General features: G+C 46.1%; 1 protein-coding gene and 1 long non-coding RNA gene across 2 annotated transcripts in view; both read right to left on the bottom strand.

Moving 5' to 3' along the window:
• LOC119393202 (cystathionine beta-synthase) overlaps positions 1-21,201 on the bottom strand; it is a 62,695-nt gene extending 41,494 nt beyond the window's left edge. The window contains exon 1 of the mRNA XM_037660053.2: positions 21,010-21,201. Within this exon, the coding sequence (XP_037515981.1) occupies positions 21,010-21,025 (16 nt within the window). The 5' untranslated portion in view covers positions 21,026-21,201. The remainder of the gene's footprint in view (positions 1-21,009) is intronic.
• On the bottom strand, positions 10,390-16,330 carry LOC125758690 (uncharacterized). Its single transcript, XR_007416319.1, has 3 exons — positions 15,553-16,330; positions 13,136-13,233; positions 10,390-11,729 (listed from the first exon to the last, which is right to left on the bottom strand). It is a non-coding gene; the product is annotated as an uncharacterized LOC125758690 (long non-coding RNA).
• Positions 21,202-21,224: the final 23 nt, after the last annotated feature.

Here is a 21,224-nt window from a genome sequence, read left to right as displayed (position 1 = left end):
CGCTGCTGATAATTCCGCTGTGGATCGTCAGCCATTGAAAAAGAGTCGAGATATTTCTCAGGCGCATGATGGCGAGCGTGGCTGGTTTCATACGCTAGCTCGTAGGTTGCGAAAGAGGGTAGTGCGGTCTCATCGAGATCACAGGTCGCGGCACTCAAGTGGCTAGCAACGCTCTTCGGCGCGGCTCGTCTCTCTGACCGGCATGCGTTTGTTTGCCTGATAAGCAGAATGTCACTGCCCAAAAGTGGCGGACACAGCGTTTACAACGAGGCCCCAAAAGGCCTAAAGCGTCTTCTTTTAAGCATGAAGTAACAATCATGTTGATTATAGACAGAAAATGGTAAAAAATAAATGCTCGCACCTGCAACTTGAGGAGCTCCAAACATGTTCTTAAGTAAGGTTTGGGCAATCCTTGCCGACTATGGAACGCGACCTATCCCGCTTCGTTCTTTTCTTTGCCTACTCTGTCTGGTCACCGCTACTGGTGCCTTTTACATACGGCATTTATGATGATGTCATCAAACTGTGACACACACCCACTATAAGAGGTGCTTTTTGCTTGCTTGAGTGCCTGGTTGTGAACCAGAAATCTTTTTCAATCGTCCAATAAAATAACTCTGGATCTAGAAACGACGCTCATCACGAAAAAATCAGCACACCGCATTAACACAAAGCCTTGAACAAGGTATGTGAAGCAGTAATTTGTGAACTGCGCACACCTTCTTTTCAACGCCCTGTAAAATCCGCGTTGACTTTTTTTTCAGTGAGGCACGCTCTGCTTGCCTGTAGGGCACTAAAGCATTTCCTGTGAGAAGACTCCTTTCCGATGCATTGACCAACACGCAGGCGCCTTTATCATCTTTCGCGCAGAGCCACGAAGAAATGGTTCATGCCCACTGTACGGGGGATTGACCAAGACGCGGGTGCTAACTGCGCAGCAGTTTAAAGGGTCCCTCACCAGACCAGGTTTGACAATTTTGAGCTGACGAGCGCAATGCATACATTGGGCGCTCACGATCACGTCTGCCAAAATTTGCAGTGCTACGCGCCGCGGAAGTGGGTCAAATTTCAAGCTGAGCACTGCTTGCCCTTCTCGCGGGCGCGCGCCCAGAGAACGAGGGGATGACGTACACGATGGAATGGCCCTATAGACTACGTTACGTAAGGCATATGGGCGCCGCCATCATGGGCTGTTAAACCAATGTTTTCTTATTTTTGTATCCCCTGAAGCGAACTGATAAAGTCAGAAAACGCCGAATGGACCAACCCAACAGTTTTCATGTGTATACGCTCACCGTAACACTGTTCGCTTAGTTGTTCAAGATAAAACAAGGCAAGGTTAACAGCCCAGCATGGCGGCACCGAAACCCGTCCGTAAAATAGTCTATACCGTAGACGGTATACTGTGGCGTCGGTCCTCTACGTAGTGGACTGTGCTCAGACGTCGCCAACAGTAGCACGTGACACTGTGATATTTGACACGACATGTGTAGTTAGCGTGATTTGTTGCTTGAATAGATGAATAAAACTAGAGAAAAAAAATGAGACAGACAAAGAGAACGTGTGCGTCTTTTTCATTTTTTCCTTGAATTGCAGCGAGATGCGGGACTGATGTGCCTCCGTTTCGCATGCGTTCCTGTCCCTGCGGATGGCGCATCGAGCAGACGCCATCCCGGGAAACGAAAGTAATGTTCTGGAGCGTTCGAGCACTCATTAGGATCATTAATTCTCCCACGTCTACATAAATGTTCATGCGGCACTGGCTCTTGATGCCGCTATTCTCGTGCCCGTACAATTGTCGCAACTTTCATGCCCGTCCCGCAGAAGCAGGCAGTACACCACAGAGAACGCCGACACAACGCCCACGGTCGCTACGTAAAAAAAGTAACAGTTTCGTCTCAAGAGCGAAGCAATGAATGCGATAGCAAGAAATTGGAATGTCACAGGAAGAGCAGCAAGCGCCTAGAAACTTGCTGCGCGCTGCTCAAGCACAAAGGACGCAGGAAAAGAAAACACACAAGGCGAGTGCGAACTAACAACTATCACAGCTCGACACATGCAGCGTTCTGCTCAAACACAAAGAAGAAGGCACGAAAAGGACGCAAAGGTACGGGGACATAGGACGAGCGCGAACTGTCACAGTTGTTACTTCAACTAACCCCCACTTTGGCTCTTCTAGCTATCAGATCACTCCTTTCGCAAACGCGGCCGCTGCAGCGAGCAATGTCACCTTCGTGTGGTCTATAGCTTCAGCGCACAAGACATACAAAACTCCCCCTCAGGAGATAATCGTGCGAGCACGGTCCACCACGCCCTGTATGTCAAAGTACAGGTCGAAGGCGCACATCCCAACTCCTGCGAAACACTAGACAGTTTTAGAATTGGAGACCCAAGAAATTTGCTAGCCGCCAAAACGCATGCGCAGAACGCAATCCACTCTCAGACTCTTGCGCTCGCGTTTTCGCAAGACCCTTCAGCGCCTTCCTTTGGGCGGCAAACGAAACCGCAGAGCGCGCAACCTCAAGAGGAGAAAATAAAGACGGCGCTTGGCAGTGGCACGTGAAGCCACGGCTCGCGCTCCATGCGGGCGTCGATTCTGGTCACTAAGATAAAACTTCATTTGGCTCTAGGTGGTACACATTCCTGAGGCTGAAATTACAGCGCAAACGCACTTCTTTGTGTACATATTCTTTGTGTACATATATACACTTCTTTGTGGTACTTATTCCTGAGGCTAATATTTCGAATCTTTGTCCTTCTTACTTCTTCTTTACTTCTTTGTCCCTGCGCCCATGTGAATATAATTTCATGTCTCCGTGTATCTAATACACTAGCGGTTCTTGTACGGGTTGCAACTGGAAATTAGAAAATACCAGGTCTATACACGTCCTTCGGATGGTCTTCTCACCACAGCCGTGCAGCTTGTCGAGCAGCTTCGGCCTCGCGGGCTCGAACGGCGGGGTCTTCTCGCCGCAGCCGTGCAGCGTGTCGAGCAGCTTCGGCTTCGCGGGCTCGAACGGCAGAATCTGCTTCGCGGCGTCGACGTGCAGCTTCGGCCTCGCGGGCTCTCACCTCAGGATTCTGTCTGCGAGCACGCGCTGCCGCCGCCTTCCGTGCCCTCCGTTGCGCAGCCTTGTCTTCCATCTGGCGACTCCGAGCTAAAGAGAAAGCGTGCCAAGAGGGAGCCTCATGGCGCGTTACTTCTGAAATGTTGTCTTCGGGTGTCGTTGAAAACGCGAGTCGTAGTAAAGAAGAACGAACGCCACACAGGCGAACACGCACGAGAGTGTCACTCGTCAACGTCGTCTTCTTCTTCTACTGCATACCAGAACGCGCGCAGTAAAGAAGAAAGAATGCCACACAGGCGAACACGCACGAGAGTCTCACTCGTCAACGTCGTCGTCTTCTTCTACTGCATACCAGAACGCGCGCTTCTCGCGAACTAGAGGTGGCTACTACAAACAAACCTACAAACGGAGGATGGACAGACCCACGGCATAAGGAGCTTCGCCTCTAGATGCCGCTAGATGCGTACAGATTCAGTGCACGATACTGGAAAGAACGTGTTCCTAAGCTTGAACGACAGGCCCAAACTTATGTTCCACATCGCCTTTCCATCTTTGGGAGAGCTGAAGCTTGCAATACATCTTTAGCCACAAAGCTATACTATGTATTGCAACTTATTCATTGCGCTCGATCTTACATACAGCGCTTTCATCGGACTTTCGCAACATTCGTGTGGTCTTCGACGTTTGAACCAATGAGACGGGACAACCTATTCAGGCCAGTTAAGGAGGGAGGGTTGGGTTTAGTTCATTTATATCTATGGCAAATTGTTTCGCGGTTCTACTTTTTTCGCGACAGTTCCCATCCAATTATTCGATCATTCTTGCAGATTACGTTTGTTAATGCTTTACCTGACTTGATTGTTTCCTCAGATTTCTCTGTACGCCCGTGTTTGTGGGGATTTATGCAGGAAGTTTTCATCGCTGTTCGGTTTCTCAAGGTCCGGTTTTCCATAGAATATCTATACACAGTATCACGCAAGAGACTCTACAAGGATTTGTTATCCATGCTTTTTCCACCTCCACTTTACCGCTCATTATATTCTGACCTTCCAGGACATGATGTACTAAAACGAGTTCGGAAAATGTATCTTTCTCCTGATACAAAAACCTTCTTTTACAAACTCCGTACTGATACACTGCCGGTAAAATCATGGCTGCAGAGGAAGGGTATTTTTGTTTCTTCAGTTAACTGTCGTCTCTGCGATGTACCAGAGACAGTAGAACACTGTTTTATTAGCTGCAAAGATGCCATTCTATTTTGGGACATCCTTCAACGAACTGTTCAAAAATATTTTAACATTAACTCACATACTATACGTTACCTTCTCCCAACGTCTCTTGATGAAGTGCCCTTTGACATGTTTTTCCTTATGGGACTGCACAGTCTGTGGAAAACGCGCATGCAAGACCGTAATGCAGAACTAACCACTGCTTCAAGTATGCATTTCATGCGTATGGCTCTCCATGTAAAGGACATTTACGAAGAACTTGACGTGAGACCAGACTGAGACCAGACTGGTGTTCAGCCTTACCAGCCTCCGCGTGTAACAAGCTTTGAAGAACTTTTCCTGTTTCTCTGGACTTGCACAGTATATATGCATGTAAGCCTTTGAATGCTTGTGCAGTGCTTGTGCGATTATTGTCGTTAAGTGAATGCATCACTGCGTCATAGCGTTTGTGATAATTTCAAAACCGCATTATAATAAATACCATGAAAGAAAAAAAAAAGAGGCACGGCGTAATTGTCTAAGGCAGCGAGCTGCGGAGCGAGGGGTCGCAGGTTCGAAATCCCGGTCGAGCGCTTCGGAATTTTTTTTCCTGAATTATTTTTATTTGTGGCTTTTATTTTTATATACTACATATACATGTCCGGGGCATGACGACGACGGCGACGGCAAAAATCAGCCGAGAGTGTCCATATGATTGCTATCGCAATAAAAAAAGGTAGCGGCCGTGCAACGCCGCTCGCGTGCTCGGGCTGGCTCGGGCACGTCATGCGCACGTGATCATGCATGCGCATGGCGTGTTCATGCGTATGTGTCAGGTGATCCTTCGGCGCCGCTGCCGAAGAGGGCAGGAAGGGATTTGGTTTGCGAAGGCTACACGGGGCGAGTGGCAAGGGTTTGAAACTCGCCTCCTCGCATCACGGTTGCGCGCCGCTACAAATTATTGTTTTTCTCAGCTCGTAATGACCCGATTTGAAAAATTCTTGCGGCATACTGCTCTTCATTCGGCACACAACAACTTCCAGCGTCTAACTAAGACTTGCTATGTGGCCAGGTGAGGGGCCCTTTAAGGGACCGCCCTGTCGTCTTCCCATGTCTCGCGTTGGCGCCACGCAGGTCCCAGGTTTGGTACACATAAGCCGAGCAAGCTGCATATTTGGAACGCCAGCGCGCACTTGTCCGTGAACGCCGGCGTCGCCGAAGAGCTAATTCGTCTGTCCGAGGCAACGAAGCGACAGTGAGACGCCAGCGTCAGGTGTTAGACACAGATCCACTGAAGAGAGAAGCGGAGGCAAAACGCCAGCGCCGGAAGTGGGACGTGCCGCGCTCGGAGCAGCAAACAGTAGAAAAACAGTAGAAATGAGTCCAAGGAACAGAAAATAGATTATCGCACAAGTCAGGTAATCACAAGGAAAGAACAGAGAAAGATGGAAAATATCACACAATCACGCGAAGAGAAAAGAGCAGATAAACACAACATAAACACAAGGAAAACACAGGCGAATCAATGCTCCGCAGTTCGCACAGCTCTCACTTGGGGTGCAACTGGCTTAGAATTTTTGTTTCTTACGCCGATACGTAATGCCCTGCCTGCGAAAGTGGTGAGATTATGTTGGAGGCCGCGAGGGAGGCGAACGCCGGAGGAGAAGGGCGCCTGGAGCTGAAGAGGAAGAACGCGCACCAATGAAGGTGTGGATGAGCGCGCGAAAACGCGGGGGAGGAGGCATCGGCGGACTACAAGCGTCGCGTCTCTCACCTATAGTCCGGCCATGGCGGAGGCGCGCTGGTTTGACCTCACCTGACAGTTGCTTTGGATTTTGTCTGCGCCTTGGATGTACCAATTTCGTCTGGAAATCGAGAGTCTGCGTGCCGAGCGGGGACAGAGCAGCAAAGCAAGTGGCGGCCGGCCGAGTGCGAGTCGACCGACATCGAGGTCGTTGCCGGGAACGTGCTCAACAGGACCGGCAAAAGGCGCAGGCTAGGCGCGCCAAGGAGAAGAACGTTCTTGGCCTAATAAGCGCAGCACTTACAGCCAGAGAAATTCTAAAACATTCTACGAGCAACGCGCCGAAGGCGACAGCTTGCACCCACACGTCTGCGTGTAAGCAGCGATCACAAAGTGAAAACTTCACTATAATTTATTTTTTCGTCGTATGACACACATTCGCTTGTTTATTTTCAAAGTCCGTCTCGGAAATTGCTGAGCTTCGATTTCAGAATGCACGATATAAATTGACGCACCAGCTGAGCCTTGCGCTGACTGGCCTGGAATTTGTGAGCGGACTAGATGACGTCATATCCATTACAGCATTAGAGTTGAAACACGTTACTATAGCACCTGTTTAGTCAATGGTATTGTTACCACAAATTCCGATCACGCGTTACAGCATGGTTCAACCATGCGCCCGTGTTAAGGGTGTTCATGCGCAGGCTGTAGAATGAACTAAATCGAACACTCTGTTGTGCTCCGAAGGAAGTTTCCGTGATACTAAACGCCATTTTGAGTCAAAAGTAACGCTCTTTCTGTAGCTCGCGTTTCTAAGATGCGATTCAGAACGATTTCGCCTTGCCCTTAGGCAAAATGCCTGTAAATCTCGCAGCCTCAGGCGTTGTTTTCGATCAAAGTGCTTCCACGGGAGGCTTGACGTTTGCTAAGCGCTATGTGATAACTGAGTGCCAGGTGAGAGAGACGTGTACAAAATGTCGGCTGTGAGTCATCTTAATGTGCACCGCTTTACTCCTCTTTTTAAACCAGGCACGCAAAAAAGAAGAAAAAAGAAACGAATGATCAAGAAATCAAAACAAAACAAAAGCCAAATGGGAGTCAGTGATGCGAAACCTCGCAAATCAAAGGACGAACAGCGCCAATAATAGTACAAAGCATGCGAGTAGTCACCCCAGACAAACTACACTGTGAGGCAGTAGCGTTACTTAGACTAGCTTTACCCACGCCCATCGCCACCGACAGCGTGGAATAAATTGCACGAACAGCGGCCCTTTCAACGTTTTACCGCACACTGGAGGACCTAACAAGAACGAACACAATGCTGAAACCCGAATAAGAAAAAAAACCTGTAATCATGTCGTTTAATATCAAGCTACTGAAATCAATAATAAAGAAGCAGTGCCTGGAAATGATTTATGTGAATATGCAACGTATATTCGACACATGGACGTTATCGTGCCTCTTGCTTCTCTGCCTCTAATTCGTGTAAGCGGCTGTCAGCACCTTCTTCACCCCATAACAGCATCGTAGTGTCTAGAAGTAAACAAAACTGAACATGAAAAATACTCAGTAATGCTACACTCTTAAAACAAAGGGCGTCGGGGCACTCCCTTTATGAGAGTTTTGGCTTGTCCCGCTGGGCACTCCCTTTTCTGGGGTGAAACAACTCCCTCTAGACAGGGAGTGATTCAACGCCTCCTCATGGAGTACAGTACTCCGTCTGCGATAGAGTGAAAGCACTCCTCCGAGGGAGTAAAGCTATCACGTTGAAACAGCTTTGAAATAAAATTAATCGAGCACAGAAAATGGCACATTCATACGCGCACACATTCACGCAACCAAAACACGTAGAGCGCTCGCAACCGAAACGCATACATTAGAGGATTTTAGTCTGTCCGGCACACCACAATACGCAAAATGCTCTGCACCGGAATACCGGGTGTGAACTGCGCATACGCACGCCCGGTAAACATGGCCGCGCCGCCGAAAGCGATAGCCGCCCACCTCGAATCTATCAAGTGGCCGTCGCACGCTCTGTCGCTCGTTATCGCCGAACCGATGCTTTTATTTGCTTTAGGTTCACGTCCTTAAGCTTCGACAGCAAGGTATTCGTGTCGATTCGGCACCGTTTTCGAGAGCCATACTCAAATAATCAACGATGTAGGCTTAGCGAGTGACAATCCCGGAATCTCGAAGGTCATACATTATGTGTCGGTTAGTTGTTTTTATCCTCCATAGCTGGCGCAACTTGACGTGGCGGCAGCTACGGCACACAAAGCGGCTGAGAAAAAGAAAAATTTTGGCACTCTAACAGCGTTTCACGGAATAACTTCTGTAATGATTATCTCTAGGGGTAATTAGAAAATGGACATCAATGTAAACACGCACATATGACAACACATACAAATCGCACACGACACAGGAATCGAACTCATGACCACAAGCACCGCAAGCAGACACTCTAATCACTACGCCACAGAGCCACCGAATGCTTGGTTGACTTTTCACGGCCTTATATATTTACAAAGTGGTTTGCAACGCGAGGACGGAGCTTGCTGCTTCTTTTTTTGCATCACCGGCGTGTGTTTGCGCGTGGATTCGGTTCGTAAATAGTTAGCGCGGCGCCATGAACTCACGAAGGCCACCGTTAGCACCTTCAGCTCCGACTTCTGTTCGTCGTTTGTCGTGCCGCAAGAGAAATGATAAACGTGTGTTTTTTGTGTGTTCACCATACATCGTGGATGTCTCGCTCGCCCAAAAATTTGCTCATACCGGCCTGAAAAGTACCTTTAGATAACGAAACTCACGTATGTGTATTCTACGAGCGTGTGCTGTTGGAGCAGTTTTGGTTATTTTTGCCGCGAGCTGCAAGTGTCGGCAGTGCGTTCTCAGCTGTTCGAAGACCATCACATGTCGCATATTTTTGTTACATACGTCGATGTCAGAGTTCCAAGGGTATTTTAGCGTGCACCTATACAAGCTCGTGCATTTATTGCGCGTGTAGGTGCTGTTGCGATCTGCACGCAGGGTCAGCGGCACCTCTGAGCAGTTAGACGAATATTTGCGTGATGAGCACTTACGCGCGCTGAAGCGCGACATACAGTGCTTCTGAATTAGTCATAGTCAGTATTTAATTGCTTTTATACCCGGAGACTGGCTACCTTTTACTAAGTAACCTTTACTCTTCCGTATCACGCCGCCGTTAAAATGTATGTCGAAGGCGTCCACCAAGGTTAAGCACGATGTCCATTAATTCGCGAGTGACATGTCTCCCTTAAAATAAATAAAAGATAATACTGTTGCGCCTCTGTATTGCGAACGTCCGCGTGTAGTTGGCACTACTCCTGAAGAGATTGTGCAGTACCTATTAAAAAAAAAAAGGCATTATTGTATGCCTCAGTGAAACAGCTGTTCTTCAGAAAATAAGGTGTCATTTTAATTAGGATATTTTTGTCACAGCACGACACAACTTGACTTTTTCGTGATTCATGATTACACATAGCACGAACATGAGTGCAGCAGATAAATAAAAACTGAAAAAAGTGGGTGCCATGTGCACTCCTACTACCTCGTGTACCTGTAGTTGATTTCAAATCTACAAATTATGCGACCATTGATAAATGATCAACCCATCAATGTTCGATCACAGTTGATCTGTTTCCGTTTACTGCCTGTCGCTTATTTGCACGATGTTTTGCAAGAATCATCGGTTAAACCCATCTAGCAATGCAAGCATTATGTGTAGCATGCAGTGGTTCTCAAGAAGGGAGGGGGGGGTCAGCGAAGCCATTTCTGGGGGTCCACGAAACGCATCTTCGAACAAAAAAGAAAATACGCCTTTTTTGAAGAAACAATATGTCCAATGACAGCGGCCCCCACTATTTTTTGTTTTGCTTCACCGCATAACGGTTATGCATTGCGGCGGAGCTGACTTATGCTTTCCATGTAATGGCTGTAAAGCTTTTACTGCAATTTTCTACCACATGTGCTTTTCCAGGCTTGCATATTTGAAGAGAAAGCGTAGTGAGAAACAGCTGAAATGTGGCGGCAGATCGCACAACTTAGTGACAAGCTGTTGAGATTGAATTGGCGTGGCACTTTAGTTTGACCGTTCTTTGCCACGGAGAAACGCAAGGCACCTATTTCACGCTGCATGTTGTGCTAATTTATAAGCCCTCACCCCCCCCTCCTTACTTCTCACTGCAAGGGGTCCCTCATCACTTCCACCAGTCCACAAGGGGTCTCCAAAACATCCATGGCTGAGAACCACGACCTATATATCAGAGCCTGAACAATTTCTTTTACATGTACAAGGACTTTTTTGTTTGAATGCATTACAAATTCTTAAAACTTCAAATGATACAATAAATGCTGGTTGTAGCACTTTATTAGAATCAAAACAATAACATTCACAATGTCAATGTAAATTATACATTTTCATCTACCACAGATCCTATGCTCATTAGTGAACAGATGAAACAACATACACAATGCAACCTGAGCACTAATTCACAGCAGTAAAATATTATGAAAGTATAGTTCGAAAATTCATCACAAAGCAAGACACATACACTTCGATATGCCAGTATGCAAGTACAATCCAATGAAATGGCATGCACAGCAGTGGCGTAGCCAGGGGGGCACACCGGGCCTCCCTCGCCCCCCCCCCCCCTCGAAATTTTTTTTTGCTATGGCATACAGAGCCCGAAATGACAACTGAACACATCTGCCTGCCCGGCTCCCACTTCAAATCAAGGAGACGACCCCCCTCCCCCCCCCCCCCCCGAAAAAAATTTCTGCCTATGCCCCTGATGCACAGAGAACTTGGTGTCTGCTTACACATGAAGGCAACTCGATAAGTAATAAAGGCTTGCAACACTTAGGCATGGTGGTGTACCATTTTTCTTGTATATTGCATTAGTTTGCCCTCAGGCATGAAAACATGTTACACATGATTGTGCAGTTCAATTGTTTGTATAAAGACCTGTGGTGTTGACCATAGATCCACCTGCCAAGGTTTGTAAACACAGTCGCCTTTATTCACATATTTTTAAGAAATAATGTAAATTTATAAGGTTAAGCATGGGAACATGGCATTATTTCGCAACCCTATTCACCCGTATTATTATGCATAGGTAGTAGACCAATGCTTACAATATTTACATGCCAGCTAGTGCCATCCAATTCGACCGGAAAATTGGTTCTTCATCACCTTCAACAGCTCAATTTATGGCTCGTGCAGAAGTACCACATTGAAAATTAATCCGAATACCGTGACAGGAAAGTTACCTCGGAGTTGGGCAATAACATGCTTTGAATTAAAAATTGCCCATCAATACTGGTGGTGGCTTGGCACATTAGAGCCAAGGACTGGACATGCCATGAGGTTGAATAAAAATTGAACAGGGAATAAATGATGGCTGTAAAACAGTCAAAAACCATGCTCAGTAAATTAAATGCGTTAACATTCAGCATCTTTTCAAACCATGTAAAATTTTCAAATGCACACTGTTATTGGAAAGTTTGGACTCGGCACCGTGCATAACACAGTGCAGCAGTCCATGTGCTGACAATCCTAAATACAGAGAGATGTACAAGGTCATCAGTATAGTATACTGTAAGGCACAGGAGTGTTCACGGAAGAGACCGTCTTGTAGACAAACAGATGGGCCAGAACTGTTGCTGCTTTGCCAAAAGTGTTCAGTCTTCCTGAAAAAGATATCAAGCAAAGAAGTCCATTAAGCTTCCTGCATCCATACAAAATACCCACTTGACTTCTCTTACGACTTTTCCGAAAAAACACAAAAATACAAAATTAAGAAGCTGCCAAGTATTTTCTTGTGAGATGTGCAATGAGTGTGCAGCACACTTTCATTCTTGTAATATCTAGAAAGACACAGCATTATAATAAAGACGAGGCTCATTTGCTTGTCCATGTTTTGCTGCCATGTTTTTATACACCTAGCAAGAGAACAAGGTACAATAGCTAGTGTGCAGTGTTGCTTGTTGTTTTGTGGAGGCAACTCCTATTACAAAAATAATTCATTTATCCTCAAAACTTAGTGCAAGTTCTCCCTACGCTAGACGGGACAAAATATAGATATATAGTACTTATGAGGCATGCCACAGTGGACAGCCTCAATTTTTTAATTTACATTTAAATATCAAACTCTGTTTATGCCAAAGCAGCATCTAGATGTCTTTCTCACAGCACTTCGGACTAAACCAGCGGTGCACATAGCACCTGCCTGTAAGCACTGCACCATCCTGCTTCTGCCAACTATGAAATGCGTGCACACTGAAAATTTTCTATGCTGCTGACTGCTTGCTATTACCTTAAATCTCCCCTAGCCAACACAAACTAGACAACCAATTAATATAACTATCAAGTGGAAATGAATGTAAAAATTTTCCTAACAGTGATAACTTAAATCACAAGGCGCATGCAGCCCATCCTATGTTAGTCCTGTTGTGACTCACAACAGGACTAACATTTGTGTCGCAAATTTGTGAACGGTTTTGCAACTACCGAATACAAAAATAAAGTTAAATACCATAATAACAATGCGCTGGTGAGCTTCAATGTATATCGATGTACATGCCACTTCATTGTTAAGGTAACGCATCACAATACTGACCGTTTGAAGCAAAACGGGAATGCGAGCTAGTTGGCGGGTAATAGGCGAGGTTCAACTTTAGGTATATATTTTCTGCTGAAGCAATAAAGCTTTCAGTTGTGAGTAAGCGCTTGTGCTGTGCACTTTCTTGTCCTTGTCTTTCTTAGCACTGCCGTTACATAAGTACTGACCATTTCGCCAGGAACACTATGAATCCCTCACAGTACAGTCACTATCATGCCACAGGTGTCTATTATCGAGGCACTCCACTATAAGTTCAATATAGTGTTATAGGCGTGACAGAGTGCAGGTGCATATTCTGTATACTGTATCGGATGACTGAGATAAGAGCTACCATGAAATTGGACTCAAAATAGTGATACTCTCAATGTTTCCAATGTATCAATGACTTGCTTCATTAAACACAGGGATGCATTGCACAATTCAGAAATGGATTCTATTTGATCCCTCTGTCCTAACGAGATTGCTGCTACCAACCCAGGTTCTGTGAAGCATCCAGATGAGCTTCGAGAGTTCTTATCAAGCTGCTGGTGTCCACAGCTGCATAGCGTTGCATGTGCCATCTTGAGCACCATCTGCAAAGAAAAAGAGAAATGTACAGATTTTTTGCAGTGACTCACTATTTCATGCTGCACTAAACAGCTGTAAAGCACACCAATACCCAATTCAGATAACCGGCATAAATTCAGTTAGACGTCCATGCATGAAACAATCTAACAATCTTTTAACTCTAAATTTATTATCCTAATGCACTCGAACACCAAGAACTAATTCAGTACATAATACAAAACTGGCAGGCGTTTTTTTTTTTTTTATCTCAGGGAAAACAGATTCCAGAGCTGTTTCACTGCTGCTCCCGTTTGATGTTAGCATTGAAAGTGCTGCTGTGCTTCTTATGCAAAAGTGAGCTTAGAGACAGACTTTACGAGGCACCATACTCTCCTGTTTTGTTCTTTTTCTGTAAAGTTTTTGTATTATCCTTTATTCCTCGTACCCTCTTCCTTTGCACAGCATGGCCAGCCAGTTTAAGAAGTGGCTAACCTGCCTGTCTTCCCCATCTATTTCTTTCTTTCCTTCCTTCATTTTAAGTCTTGCAGCATTTACATATATACACATCAAGTTCAGTAGTGTAGTGTTGCCAACTGCACAAACATTCATAACCTACAGCCAACCTACAGCCAACATAACCTACAACAACAGCCAACCACAAATTTCACTGCCTGTGCAAGACTAGAAAGCAAGTACTTGCGGTTTCAAGTTCACTCCACACTTACAATTTTGTCAAAAACACAGCATTTGAGTTTCTGATAAATTAAGTTGTTTGCCGTGTATCATTCTAATGAAAGAGCTCCAAGCAAAGCACGATAAAGCACGGAGAAGGTGCACAACAGCACATCCTTTGAGAATTTGCGATAGAGTCATCTGGTGATCTGCGCGCCATTGTCTACTGCTTCTGGTGCTGCACTAAACACAATATTTACATTCATCAAGAAGCATGAAGGTAGGAAGCTTACATAAGACTTACAGAAGTAAACCATAAGAAATGACGAAAGGTGTTCTGTCCTTGCTGAACATTAGATTTTTAAAATGTGATAATGTTTAATGGCTGCTTAGCCTTGCTTCAAAGCTTCATAATAGTCTTATGAGAGTCACATTTTTTAAATGATTGTCCCTCTGCCATAAGTATTGCATTGAGCTGACTTGCACTGATGTGACTGAATAAGCCTGGCACACCTCACACATCTTGAACTCGATGAGAATATTCGCATGAAATCCAGGAGAGTTCAAGATGTCACTAATGTCACGAAATTGTCACTAATTAAGTGACAATATCGTAAAATGCGCGTGCTTCACCATAAACGCTGTCACTTAGCAGACAACTTTCACATAGTATGGCCATAATCATATCTCTGCAGCATAAATTATTCGATCCAGTCCAACCTAATGACGTAATTACCCTATGGTATGCTGTTTCTTTTTTTGTCTTAAAGACGAACAAAGTGCGCAATGCAAAATTGTTATCGAAAAGTATTCCCACTTACTAATATTAGGGAGTTTTGGAATAGCGTAAGCCAGGCCCGTAGCCACAGGGGAAGGGGGGGGGGAGCGATATTCTGATGGAGGGGGGTGTTTTACCGAAAGTGAATTATGAAAATAGGCGTTTTTCTAAAAACGTGAAGGGCGCAACGAAGGGCTCCGGAAGTTTCGTCCATCTATTTTTCTTTAACGTGCACTGACAACGCAGAGTACACAGGCGTTTAGCGTTTCGCCTCCACCGAAATGCTACCGCCGCGGCCGAGATCGAAGCCGCGACTTCCGGGTCGGCAATCGAGCACCGCAACCAGGGGCGTAGCCAAGGGGGGGTTGGGGGTGTTCAACCCCCCCCCCCCGAAATTTTTCAGTTTTGCTTGCGTATATAGGCACGCACACATACAAACGCACGCACGAACATACGTACATAAAGTATGGTTGAACCCCCTCCGAAAAAAATTTCTGGCTACGCCCCTGACCGCAACCATCGTACAACCGAGGCTGACAACTTCAACTGCACCAAATGAAAACAAAAGCTAGCCTTAATGCACACATGACGGAGTGATAACCGCGGTCTCTCGCTTGTTTATATTTTCTGAAAGCACGCTGCCGCACTCAGGCTTTATGGCAAGCAAAGAAATTATATAGCACAAATTGTCTTCATTGAGGCGTACGCGCTCTTTGATAGACAGGCCGTGCGAAGCGTGTGCCTTCACAAAAGCTTTTAAACGCGCATCAGGCATCACACGTATATGCGCGTAATGCTTTTCCATTCTGCTTTTTATTGTGCTTTCCACGCGACACACTGTGCAGGACTACACACGTGAGCGACGCAAAACTGAGAACACAGAAGCACCACTTACCGTTCGCATTTCCGAGTGTGCCTAACCAGGTGCTGGCCGAACACGCATACACGAAGGTGCAAGCTCGCTTGAGTCTCCAGACCATCATGAAACCAACGCGAACACGCTCACAGTACGGGATGTTGCAGTGCCGTCGCTAAATGCCGTTCACGTCCAGCGTTGAGATCACAGTCGCGCACACACAGGACACGGGCACGCACAGCCGACACAGCTGAGCGATTCGGAAACTTCGATGACCGGGCAACGGAAGAAAATGGCGAAGGCAGCGACGGGCGACGGCGAGACTTCGACTGTAGCACGCGCGCTTCTCCTCTCCTGGTGTGCGCGTCGGTGTGTGTGTTTTTTTTAATTTGTCTTTCCTCGCTCGCACATGCGTCGTAAAGTTGCGCTATCGTATTTCTCTCTCGGCGCCTCATGTAACAGCCCTCCCGTTTAGCGGCCGCTTGAAGGAAGTCGCGTTTATATATCTTTTTTTTTTTGACGCGAGAGCGTCAAGGAGCTCGTTGCGCAGAAATTCCGGTGTCGGCGGCGTCGGCGTCATTGGTTCTGAGCGAAAGAGCAGCGTTGGAACTTGGTCGTGAGCGAAAATTCGAGGTAGATGCAAAGAGAGAGAGAGGGCGTTTGCACTTTGGCTTTTCTTGCGGCACTGTGTACACGTCTCCAACGAGAAGCTAAGGCAAGCTAACGCGATTGAGAAGGCGATAGTGTGTGTGTGTGTGTGTGTGTGTGTGTGTGTGTGTGTGTGTGTGTGTGTGTGTGTGTGTGTGTGTGTGTGTGTGTGTGTGTGTGCGTGCGTGCGTGCGCGCGCGCGCGCGCGCGCGCGCATGCGTGTGTACGGATATCGCTGTCGCGTTTTAAAGGCGAAACGTAAGAGTCCCCCCCCTTTTTTTTTCTTTTTTTTTTCTCGGGCTTTCTGTCCACAGCATTTTATTGCGTACGCTGCAGCGTGCCTCCTCTAGTCAGTTTATAACTAGGACCTGACTCAGTGTGTGCGTACGTGTGAGTATAATCGCGTACATTTATAATCGCAGATTCTTTGTGCGTGTCAGCGGTTTTCGTCGCGATAAGTTGACGAGGAATGTATCGCCGTCACTTCATCGATTGAGCTACTGCCAAAGATCTTAGACTGCACGAACTTTTCTTTACAGCTCCATATATTTGGAGAGCTGCAAGACTAAAACAAGCTCTGAAACAAGCTCTTATATGGCAAGAGAGTAAAAGAACCTTTTACTCTCTCGTGAGATGCGGGAGTGAAACAGGCACTTTACTCTCTTTCGCCAGGAGGAGTGAAAGGCCTTTTCACTCCTCCTGGCAAAAGAGAGTAAAGCGCCTCCCTGAGAGAGAGTATAATGTGATCTGCGGGAGTAACACAGCTCTGTAACTCTCACTGCAGGAGTTTCAGTTTTTAGAGTGTACTGAAGTTCACGTTTGGCTTACGCGGCATAATAAAGCACATATAAGCACATATCGTATATTCTTGTAGACAAATTGCATGTATTTAGTTTCTTTTTTTTTATCACTTGAGGTAGCAAAATTCATATGACGGCCTCACCAGAACCAATGAGCAACACATAAGTGTATTCGTCTGTGGAGCAAGGAGCGCGGACAGCGAGACATTTGACTTAGACGTTTTGATATTGCCGCGCGTCTTATTTTTCATGAGTTGAAGCCTCACCCACAAAGACTGTGGGCAACGCCCTGCGCAGGCCTCGCCGCGATGTGTAAGAAGCTTCGCGATTGTTTTAGAACGTTCCGTTAAGATTGCGCGCCGCACGCGAATGTTCCAGCTTTGTCGAGAGATAACGCCGCCACCAGCGATATCGCTGGAAAGTTCGATAGCGCCTGTGTAAAAGCCGACGCGTTTGACCGCTTGTCAGTTTATCGACGGACTGCGCCTTGTTTGCCGCTATCAAAGTACAGCGTGTATTGCTGTAGTTCGAGTTCTCATTTCCCGGCCACAAGTTCGGCCAAATAAACAGTTTCATCTTGAAAACGCCGACTGCTGTCTTCGTCGACGTCACGACCACGTGACAATATTGAGCAAAAGGTCTCAGATGGGATACTCTGTCTCGGAGCCCCACCTACAACAAGGCGAGAATGGAAAAGAAAACCACTATCTTATGTTAGACATCAGTGAACGCGAATAGATCTAGCTGCTAAAACTTACTTCTAAGACCTCCACGATCTCTCGCAGTCAAAGGGGAGTAAATGCCATTTAAAGAAAACGTATTAGACTATTGTCCGCTAAGTCGAAGATCATGTTGACCGGCTCAGTTGGGATGTTCGGACAAAAGTAGGAACCGTCTTTTTACCGATACGGATATTCTTGGACGCTGGTTCCAGCAGTCATCACCCTGAACTGCTCTTAAAAAAAGTGCTTGCGTGCGTGCGCGCGCGTGTGTGTGGCTTGTCTGTCTGCGCGTGCGCGTGCATTTTGATGAGCGCGAAATGCAAGAACAACCGTGTAGTTAAGTTTAAAAGGTTGTTAAAAAGTGCCAAGCGGCCAAAATTATTTCGGAGCCCCCATTGCAGCTTGCCTCTTAATCACATGGTGGTTTTGGCTCGTAAAACCCCAAAAATTATTGCGTGTTTGTGAGTATGTGATAAGCGATCGGGATTGAACGGATAAATTCGACACCATGTTACACTCTCTCCAACACCTGAAGGCGAAAGATTTCTTGCAAGGCGTAACGAGCCCCGGTGTGAGAGATACGCATTAAATTACCTTGTTAGCATCGTTCAGTATACGTGCCCATATATGCATATTTCATCTTTATTTCGAATAAAGATTGTTATTTATTTAAAAGAAAAGGGTCACGTGGGTTTTTCACCGAACGCCGCGTTTTTCTTCTGATGAGGCACTTAAGGCTTCTGCCTTAGTATTCGGAACATGTTTTGCACTATTTTTTGATATGATTGCACACATTGGAGGCTGTTTAAAGCGAGCTATTAGCTTCTTACCCGAATTCACCGGGTCATTCTGAAGAGGGACTTATTCTTCAAGCTTAAACCGAAGAACGGTGCCGAGCGCAAAGACCAAATTATAGGATCCACTTTCCGTGACGCGCGGTAGGCACGGCGATGTTTTCGACCTACAGCCTTAGGGGAATGACTGGGAAGAAGCCCCGAGAGAGGCGGAGCGTGGAGGCATGGAAATTTACCGCACTCAGCGCGCTAGCCACGTGCTCTCGCCAACGACGGTCATTCCTCAAGGACGTCGCCTCGGGGTCGTCAATATATTTGTTGTTACAGAAGTCCTTCGGGGTCAATGACTGCAAAATACCAGAGCAAAAAAAAAATGAATTCTGTTTTTTTACATGCCAAATCCACAATATCATTATGAGGCACGCCACAAGGGGAAACTACAGATTACTTTTGACCAGCTTGGATTCTTCAACGTGCACCTGCATCTCACTACACGGTCGTCCTTGCATTTCGCTCCCATTGAAATGAGGCCGCCATGGTCAGAAACCGAACGTGCGACACACACACACACACGCACATATATATATATATATATATATATATATATATATATATATATATATATATATATATATATATATATATATATGTATATATATATATATATATATATATATATATATATATATATATATATATATATATATATATATATATATATATAGTTACTTCAAGAAGATTTCTTGATGCATTACGTCGACGTCATAAATTAATTGTTTCTATTGAAGTGCTGCCGCTGATATTTATGCTCTTGCGGCAGTCAAGGACTGCGTGTGCAGGAATGCGAGGCATGCGTGAAGCGTATCAGATCAGTTGACAAAGATACTGCATATTTTCTCGGTAAAAGGAGAGGTCTGTGATTGGAGCATGTAAAACAAATCGCCATGCAGCAACGACAATAACAAGAGTAACAGAGACAGCAACACGTAACTGGAAAATTTATGAAGACCATCGTTTGTAAAACGGACGAATAGACCAGTTAATTAATAACTAACAAGGACTGTAGCTTTCTTAATTTATTGAACAATGTGATGGCTTTTTTTTTTCCCTTCCTGTTCCTCCTTCTTTTAAAAAAAGCAATAACCATAAGAAAGTATCGAACAAGCGAACATAAGTCGCATGAATTACTAGCGTGAATCAGTCGTCAATACAAAAAAAAAGGTAGTTCTCAACTACACAAAAAGAAAAAAAAGGATATATTGGCTTTGCATGACAATGAACTTCGTTACACATTTAAATGAACTATTCGCTCCATTCCGATGAAGTCTTTAAATACAGAGATTCTACGAATCGGCTCGCTTGCTACAGCACTATCATGGATCTGTGCGACCGCATGACTATGGACGTGAATGCGAATCTCATTCATTGTTTTTTTAACTTACACCTGTCGCAGTGACATTCTCGCAACAGCTGCGCCGAATTTATCGCGATGCGTGAAGGCGCCGTGCGCTATCCATGCTCTACAACAGCTGAGCTGCTTAGGTGTAAAGCAGATATTGCACGGCCGTTTCCTGCGGGAGCTCTGGCGGTAAACGTATCACGCGCTAGCCTTGCGAAAAAATAAAAAAAAAGAAGAAAGGATTATGCAAGGTCCCACGTAATGTAGTGTGGACGGTGTACCCGTCAGTGCTATATTATGAATGTGCGAAAATAATAAATAAAAGACAAGAGGAAAGATGAAAGAAATAAGTTCCTACGAAGTGCTTCTTATGATTACTGGTAGTTTTGATAATCTCCTATGCTCTTATTCCATTTAATATTATCAACTGATCTTGACAGTGGAAATGTTTTGTGATTTGTATTCGCTGCACAAGAAAAGTAAACCGAAAATGTTCGAAGGTGCTCTTTAGGACTTCTTGACTACTGCTTTTCAATAAGGGGCGCAGTTAAGCACTCTGGAAAGCAGATGCAGTCATAGGTGGACACGAAGCAACGACACTTCACCGGAGCACATAAAATTTCAGCCCCCCACTCGGAAAAGTTCCCGCTGTCCTATTCTCTTGGTCGAAATTCTACGGCCGGTCGTACAAGATTTGTGGCGACAACCGAAAATGCCACGACCCTTTCAGCCCGTTAAGCTGGCTGCAAGGGATGACAGTGCGAAATTGAGCACATAAACGATCACTTTAAAGATGCGATCTAGACTGGCCCGCATCCAGCCGACTGCGCCGGCTCTACACATGCAACTCGATGCCGCGTTCGTGCGGCTACAACTCCCATTCGTGAGCCTCACTTTGAAGACCTTGCGTAACACACAGCTCGTGCAGAGGACGTTGTCGACGTATTCGCAATATAACGTTCTGGGCTTGAGCCTGACCACTTAGCTTCGCTCTCGCTAAGCCACGTCGACAGCGTGGAGATCGGGCTGACGTTGATTCCTCAGCAAGTATTATCCGGCGCTTTCGCTCGTGGCGTCACCGGTGACGTCGCCGCGGCACGTCTCATAGTCGGGGAAAGAGTTTCGGAGCTCACCTAGGCAGGCCTGCATGACAACACGTGGAGGGAGCGGCGTCTCCGGAGGCGGCGACTGCAGTAATGGCAACTCCTACGAGCAGGCGACTCACTGGATGAGAGAGTGACTCGCGTGGCTGCCTGCGGCATCGGATTCTGCCGCTGCTGCCGCCGCTGTCGGCCAAGCCTGGCGCGCGCAACAAACGCGACCTTGGAGCGCCAACATCCGCTCGCAA

The sequence above is a fragment of the Rhipicephalus sanguineus genome, chromosome 5 (genome assembly GCF_013339695.2).
Source record: "Rhipicephalus sanguineus isolate Rsan-2018 chromosome 5, BIME_Rsan_1.4, whole genome shotgun sequence".
Taxonomy (NCBI): domain Eukaryota; kingdom Metazoa; phylum Arthropoda; class Arachnida; order Ixodida; family Ixodidae; genus Rhipicephalus; species Rhipicephalus sanguineus.
The sequence above is the reverse complement of the archived record's forward strand: the minus strand, read 5'-3'. Positions and strand labels throughout refer to the sequence as shown.